At 29.5% G+C, this 8,348-nt stretch overlaps 1 protein-coding gene across 2 annotated transcripts in view; it reads right to left on the minus strand.

Moving 5' to 3' along the window:
- LOC107452964 (cell adhesion molecule Dscam1) overlaps positions 1-8,348 on the minus strand; it is a 100,145-nt gene that overhangs the window by 66,784 nt on the left and 25,013 nt on the right. For both annotated transcript variants that reach the window (XR_011637370.1, XM_071183847.1), the window contains exon 2: positions 1,096-1,416. Coding sequence is in view for 1 of the 2 variants with exons in the window: in XM_071183847.1 (XP_071039948.1) it covers positions 1,096-1,416 (321 nt within the window). In the remaining variant the exon portion in view is untranslated. The remainder of the gene's footprint in view (positions 1-1,095; positions 1,417-8,348) is intronic.

Raw genomic sequence — 8,348 nt, forward strand, 5'->3', positions numbered from 1 at the left:
AATTGTTTTACTGCATGAATGAAGTAGGATGGATGGTCATAAGGGTTGCCTTAAGCGCAGTCCACCAACCTTTCTTAAAGGGGGATAAGATGTTAGCAGCGCAGTCCACCATGTTTTAGAAAACCATTAGCGCAATCAGGTATCACCGCAATTCAACACCTGCACTGATAATATTTAACCTTCAACAACAAAAGAGAGGGTACTAAGTATGACGAAAAAAAATCCATAAATATTTGCCTTTATGTAAATGTGTTGCGGATGGTGTTAGTCATAGAATGCCAAGTCTCCCATTTTGGGACCTCTTTAAATAAACAACTGTAAAATCGGTCTAAATCAATTTTTTAAAATTTTGATGGCGACTATATGATGACAGAGCAATTGTTTTGTATATTCAATATTTTTAAATTTTTCGACTTGAAAAATTATTTTTTTCTGAAATTATTTTCATTTGAAGTAAAAAAAGCGATTTTGATTACATTTGGGCAATTTCTAAAAAAACAATTTACATTTCGAACCTTCTGTAAAAATTTCTAATAAAACTAAAAACATTCAACAGTCGATAAAAAAATATAAAAAATATGCATGTGAAATACTCAGCGAGAAAAAAATTCTTGAACAAAGGTTCCCAAAAAGGGAGACTTGGCGCTTAATGGGTTAATTTTCATTATCTTCATTCATTTATTCACTTTTTTATCAAATCACTCATCCATTTATTGCTACTTTTTTTTCTTGATTATTAATTCTCTGACTTTTTCCCCCGCTTATTTATTCATCTGCTGTTTCATATAGAGATTTGCTTTTTTGTTCCATTCTGCTGCTAGAAGTTAATTTTATGCGAACTTTAATTTTATTAGAACCTTTTCTTATACAATAAAAAACAGAAACATGACTTCAATGTGGGTCTTTTACTGAGATCTCTGGGAAGAAGGTGAATTTACGAAAGATTTTAGACACTTTACGCAAGCCGTTCTGCCATCGATTACGCGTTCAAAAAAAATTTCGTTCTGAGTGGTAACATATAAATCTTTTTAGCATATTTATACTTTTCTCTGCATGCTATTTCAATAAACTGCAATGTTAGTTTCAACTTCTTACCTGCTCTCACATGCACATCTCGACTGCCAATAATTCCTATGTTGTTGGACACTTCGCATCTGTAAATCGAGGCATGGACATCAGGTCTGTAATCTTCTGCAGCAAAAGGTCTGAAAACTAATGACCCATCATGTTGGATGTAGCGAAGTCCTGTTAAATCGTGGACAACTTCTCCATCATTCTTGACCCATGTCACGATGGGTCGAGGTCTGCCATCTGTCAAACAAGGTATGACAGTCCCACTTGAATTAGAAAACTCCACTCTATTTGGAGGCTCGCTCAGAAATGATGGGCCCTTGCTTAATGGATCAGTTGATAAACCTGTCATTAAAATAAACATTATTTAGTTGTCATGGATCTAGATTGCATTTTGGAATAACTTGAAATAATTACAATTTCGTGAAAAGTTTAAAATAAATTTAAATGAGACATTAATAAATCGTTGCAAGTAAAACAAATAGTATAAACAATGCAATAAATTTCTGAAATCTGTTTAAAAAAATAGATAAAAGAAACAGTAAAAAACTCAAATCATACCCCCACGTCTATTGTAAATAAATAAACAAAATATTTACCCTTCTATAGATGTAAAAAACCGTGGGTGATGCAGTTACATTTTCAAATCGAAATCTTGTTAAGCTATTTAAAACAATTTCCTGTATTATCTTGACTAAATGAAATTTGTTATTTACCGGTGATATTTTTTGTCTTAAAATTGAAAGATATTAATGGTCTATTATATTTGCATGTATTCAATAGTATGGAACAAAACATTATATAATAATTAATGATAGCATAAGAGCAAAATAATTTCTTTCCCCCTGAAGTGACCTTGATTCAAATCCCTCAGACGACTGATTAAACCATATTTATTTCGCCAGTTTAGATATCAGTAACGATAAAAAAAAATTTAGAACAGTGAAGAAAAATGTTGCACGTAAATGACGGAGCACTGCTTAAATATCATTTATTACGTCTAGAGCCCATTCATCGTAATGAATTGGGGACACTTTGCTCTGAAAATGTTCTACATGAAAGTAGTTTTAGTTAGTCAAAATGGTTTATTTATAAGCTCCCGTTTCTTTTGAATTAATTCAAAGTTAACAAAAATAACAAATTCATTAAAAAGTTGTTCACAATCTTTAGATAATTTTGTAGTTATGGAGACAACATTGAAAAGCGGTCACCATATTAAGAGAAAAAAATAATAGTGATTTATCATTGAAAATCGAGTAAAATTGATGAGAAATGATTGTTAATTTAAACCTAATTTGGGAAAAGATGAAACATAAAACGTGTTTAAAATGGATGGAAAATATTTTATGAAGTTTAATTTTTATGTTATTTCTATAATAGGTACAGAAAATAGATCTATTTTGAGAATTTGATTTCCACTTGTCTAGGTTCACATTAAGCTACTCAGGTTCATTAAAAAAAATTTTAGAGGAATTTAAATGTAATTTAAAAATCTGTAAAATTTGTAATGTCTGTAATGACACGGATAAATACTGTGGCGCTTTTAGTTGCAAATTTTAACAATATAATAAACCTTTTGCGTGTTAAGTGTGCTAAACATCAGTCAGAAATATTCTAACCAACTTGAGAAAGTAATCTTTATAAATTTGTGAAAAGTAGTATTCCATTTTATTACTTAAATATAGAAAACACTAGATGAACAGTTGTTCAGTAAATTTTGATTGCGAAGCTAACACATTTGACCAGGGCATCATCCCAAAATCCTAAAATAGCAATTACTTTCAAAAAGAATGTCAGTTAAGAAAAGAAAAGAAAAACACTGTCAAGGAAAGAAAGAAAAACTACTATTTCCTTATTAGGACTTACTCTGCGGAAACACGATGGCTGAGTCTACCATTATATATAATTAAAATAACAATTTACATTTGGATCTGAAGTATCTGAAGTAAATGTTTTATTAAACATAAAGTAGCAAGTAAATAACCAATCTTCTATATAAATATATAGATACGGTCACTTTTTTCATGTAGGCTTTTGTCAGATATATACTAGATTGTATTCACTACGTTAATAAGAACGATGGTCATTCAATAGTATAAAATAGCATAAAGAATTGTACTTTATAACCATTTTATCTTTCTACTAACTATTTAACTATAATTTAATCAGTTATTTAACTATGATGAATCAATAATTTAACCATTTCATTACTGGGACTTATTGCGCAGAAAAAAGATGGCTCTGGCAATCAAAATATATTAATAAAACAGCTATTTAGAGCTAAAGTAACAAAAGTTTTATTCAAGCTAAATTAGTATGTAAATGAAGAAATATCCATTTGATATAAACATAATCGTACTGCCATTTTTTCAGGAAGGCGTTTGTCAGATATAAACTAAATTTTGTAGATTATATTCATTAGGTTAATAAAACAGACGATCCTGCAATATCATAGAATATCAAAAAGGATTCTGCTTTATTGCAAATTTATCTTGCTACTTCAAAATTCTGATTAAATATCTGATCTCTTTTGGTTCAAAAATGAACTGAATAAACAGGAAAAAGTATAATATATAGTCAAAAAGCAATAAGAGAATAGAATGTAGGGAAAAAAATAACAATTTCTATCTGGGAAATGGCTTGACTCTTGTCTTTCTAGAAAAAAAAAAAGACGTACGCAATCCGTGTATCTTTGTTTTGAGAAAGACAATATATTATTTAAAGTCAATATCACTAAAAAGGCAGGATCTATACGACTGTAAATATAAATGATTTGAAATTAGAATGTACTTAAAATGATTTTGAAACTCGTAATATTGAACAGAATTACTATTTAATTGACAACATACATCTTTGAATGCTTTGCTTGCAGAAAAAAAACTAACAACACTTTAAGAAATTCTTATAATAAAATCGACAATATTCTGAGAATGAAATGTAATCATTATTGTGTTGAAATTTTGAATGTCTAAGTAAACTAGAGATTAAATAAAATGAAATTTTTCAGAAATTAAAGAGGAGAAAAACAAGAATCTATGGTGACTAAAAAAGATTTGACATCGATTGAGAACTTGATATAAATCCCTCTTTTTATTAATTTGAAACTTTATTTCTCACATTTTGTTGCTGGTAAACATAGCATATATATGCATCTATGAATTTCTTTTTTACTAAACATTACCCTATGTCACTTGTCACTATCTTCTTTTTACTTTTTATATAAACTTATACTATCTCCCACTTCCTTTAATTGTTCAAAAACTGAAACCTTAATATCTTTTCACAATTTGATTTTAAAAACACATTTTGCTAGATAGAATTTAATAATTTTTTTTAAAATACAAATTTATTTTTTATAATGCTATCTAAATATTGTGATTCATTATGATAAATAACAATTAAATTATTCGAGCAAATTTAGTTTATTTCTTTCATCCAACCTATTACTACTAACTATGACCCTTCTATAATTAACTATTTTCTAAACTATTCACAGGCCACTTAATTTATACCGCAGTTTCACTTTAATTTGTGACATTCGTTTGAACATTTATTAAACAGAGATTTTATTCCATAAAGCTAATGGAATTCTATTTTCAATCACATTTTAATATGTAATTCATGTAATTCATTCCGCAAATAGTTCCGTGTATTACAAATTAAACTTTAGTATTTTATTACATAGGAATGAACTTTATTGCATTTTTTAAATTAAAAAACAGAATTTATGAGTTGATTTAATTTTCTTCCGAACTGAGAATTCATTAACAATATATTAACTGGGGGGGGGGATTAACCGTTTAATATCTCTGTGGAAAATATTTTTAACCACCATATTTCTTGATGCAAATGATTTTCTTAATATTGATGTCATACGTGCAGGTAGCTTGCCTTTGATAATAAAACATAGTCTGGCATTCCTATCACAAAGTTGAAGTGTTAAAAAATCTTATCATTCTTGTATGGTTGGATTTTAAAAGCATGCTATACTAAAATTTGATAATAAGTTTTGATTTTTTCAATTAAAATTTATTTTCTTATAATATTGTCTAAATAATGTGATTCATTTTGCAAAATTACAGTTAAATTATTAAATATTTTAGGCAAGCATTTTTATTTTAAAACTTTCATCTATTCATCTTTCACCTATTTCGAATATTAGCCTATTTCATCTATTTTAAACTTTCATCTATTTTATTACTATTATAAGCCTTCTATAATAGAACAGAGTTAGTATTTTCTTAATTATCCACTAGTTTTCTAATAAATACCGATATTTTACATTTACTCAGAGCACATGTTGCGAAATTTATTAAACACCGCTTATGCTAATTGGATTTTATTTTTAATCAAATTTTGATACGTAGTTCATGCTCTACAAATTAATCTATGTATTACAAATTAAGCTTAAAGTATCACTTACACATGGATGAACTTGATTGCATTTTTCAATTTCAAGAGTACAATTTACGAGCTGAGTTAATTTTATTCCTCACTGAGAATTGATTAGCATTATAATATCTAGGCGGAAAATATTTCTAACCATCTTATTTCTTGATACAAATGATTTTCTTAATGTTGATACCATACGTGCAGGCAGCTTACCCTAGAGAATAATACACATTCTAGTATTCCTATCACAATGATGAAGCGTATAAAGTGCTGCATAATTAATACGGATAATAGTTCATCGTTTCACCGAACGGTTTCTGTATCTTGAGAAAATGAGGTTTCCATATTACCATTTTATGCCCGTTAATGATGACAGGAAAAATTTATGAAGTAATTGGTATTGAAGTAATGGGATTTTCACACTTCGTTACAAAAAAAATCGATGAATCCCAGAGGAATGGAAATATTGATTTTTTTTTATCACACTTCCCTTTGTTTTTGATCATTAACGAAAAAAATTATGCCCTTTCTATTCGATTCTTTTTCAATAAAATTGAACAGTAAAAACTACTTTATCATTTACGATTTTGACGTCCTGTTATGGGAATTTTAATGAACTAAGAGCAAATAGTTTTCGCCTAATCGTTGAAACTATTTCAAACAATTCTTTATTAGTTTCATGAAAAAGCTATTATATGTGCGCTTTAAAACTTATTATGGATGGAGCTAACATTTTGATAATAAATCTATTTTAATCATAAAAAAATGGAATATAAAGGCAATTTTAAAGATTTTTTTCCCTATATTTCAGAATTTTATGACAAAATGTGGAAGAATACTATTATTGCAACACCCAATTGCAGAATTGCTATCTGCAAGACAGCGGAGAAATTGTAAGATTTATCTGCAGAACCAATGATTATATTACGTGATTAGAGATAGGTAGAGTACTTAATTAACATTTAAATACATCTTAAAAAGAAAAAGAAAACAAAGTTTTCAGAAACTAACAACTTTTCGTACTAACTTGTTTTCTGTTTTCTTATAGAAAATTTTTGTTATCTATCGGAAACATCGGTAAAAGTAAACGAATGATTTGAATAAAAGCTATTCAAAAACCGAATTTTCTTCTAGCTTAATACATAAATTTCCATTAAAAGGAACTTTCTACTCCTCCACCAGTTTAACGTTTTTCATAAATTGAAGGTCAACATTAAGCCTCTGTCTTACACTCTCTCTTTCAAAATCTACAAATTAATAGGAAATATTTTGCTATTAAATAATATTTTCTTTATAATCATATAAAATATTGGGTCGTTTGGAAAGTAATTTCATATTTTTACCAACATATGTTAACACAGACACTTTAACACTGAAGCCGCGATGGAATCACTATGTATTTTGACAGCTGATATCAGTAATGGTTGGTTCTGAAATAGTTCGATTATTTCTAATCAGTAGTTTTTGGTTGTCACCCTTTGAATACAGAAAGTAAACCGGTAAAAAATTTCAGTATACTTTTACTTACAATCAATATGCGTATATATATATATGTATCAGGGCTCGAAAAATGTCCGTGTCTGCCCGTTCTCGGCGGTCAAAAATTCCACGCGGACAAAAAAATTTTCGAATCCGACGTCCGCGAGGACGGCTAATTTCCCGTTAATGTTCGTGATACATTTTCAATTTTTATCATCTTACAAGAGTCTAGCGCCTCACTTCTGAAATGACCCTCTAATCTAGAAATACAGCAGCGTACTGCGCATGGTAGAATTGATGTTTTCTCTGTCTGTGAGTACTGCAGCGCTTGAAAGGGGCTTTTCAGCAATGAACTTACAAAAAAAAAAAAAAAAAAAAAACACATTACGTACTGGTCTGAAACAAGAAGCGTTAATCACAATTATGAAAATCTATCTAAATGGAAAACCCGTTTCAGATTTCTGTGCCGAAACCTCTGTAAATCATTGGCTTGATGGTGGAACTGGCAAATGTCATATTTGATTCATTTAAAAAGCGCAGTATCCTCGGATAAATTGATCTTTGTCATTTGAATTATTTCATAAAAGAAATACTAGGTTACTATTAGTAACCTAGTATTTCTTTTATTACTGTATATTGCAATTCTAGTATTTGTAATCCTAGTAACTAGTAATTCATTGTGCAATTTACATAAATGTTTGTAATAAATACGAGAAAATTATATTTTTATTTATTAAGAAGCGATGGGTTAGTTTCAAAGGAGGCCGGGTACATTGTTGGACAAGCCGTCCTATAGGACGGGTAAAATTTCTGAGTTTTTTTGAACCCTGATATATATATATATATATATATATATGTGATTGCGCGCATAATATTTTTATAGCTAGCGTAATGAATAGTTTTTCGGGACTATGGTTAGGATTATGTGTTGTTTATAGAATTTAAAACAATAAAATCAGGAAATTGTGACACACCGCATTAACTCTGAATGTTTATAAAACACTATAAATAGTCGACATGTGACATTCGGAATGTAGTTTTTTACCCTGAATCCTATAAAACCACCAAAGAAGTTTTCCCGCGCTTTCTCAGTTGTCAACAAAAAACTGGAATCCATCCCCAGTGGTATTTCTATTACCCCGAACTGCGGTGGTGTAAAAGATAGCAAATGACGTTTAGAATAACAGAAGGAGAATAAAACTCTCGGGGATGCTTAACACTCATCACTTGTCTTGTTCTAGGGATTAGCGGTTCCCTTTCTTGAATTCATCCCCCAGTCTCAAAAACAGCCCACCAGAGGATCTCGATTTCTTATTTTTGCGCCCACGTGAAAAGGTTAACTAACGGCACGGTATCGGTCCTTAATATTGACCTATAATTTTTAAATTGGACCACGTATTATATTA

This window comes from Parasteatoda tepidariorum, chromosome 8 (genome assembly GCF_043381705.1).
Source record: "Parasteatoda tepidariorum isolate YZ-2023 chromosome 8, CAS_Ptep_4.0, whole genome shotgun sequence".
Classification (NCBI taxonomy): Eukaryota; Metazoa; Arthropoda; class Arachnida; order Araneae; family Theridiidae; genus Parasteatoda; species Parasteatoda tepidariorum.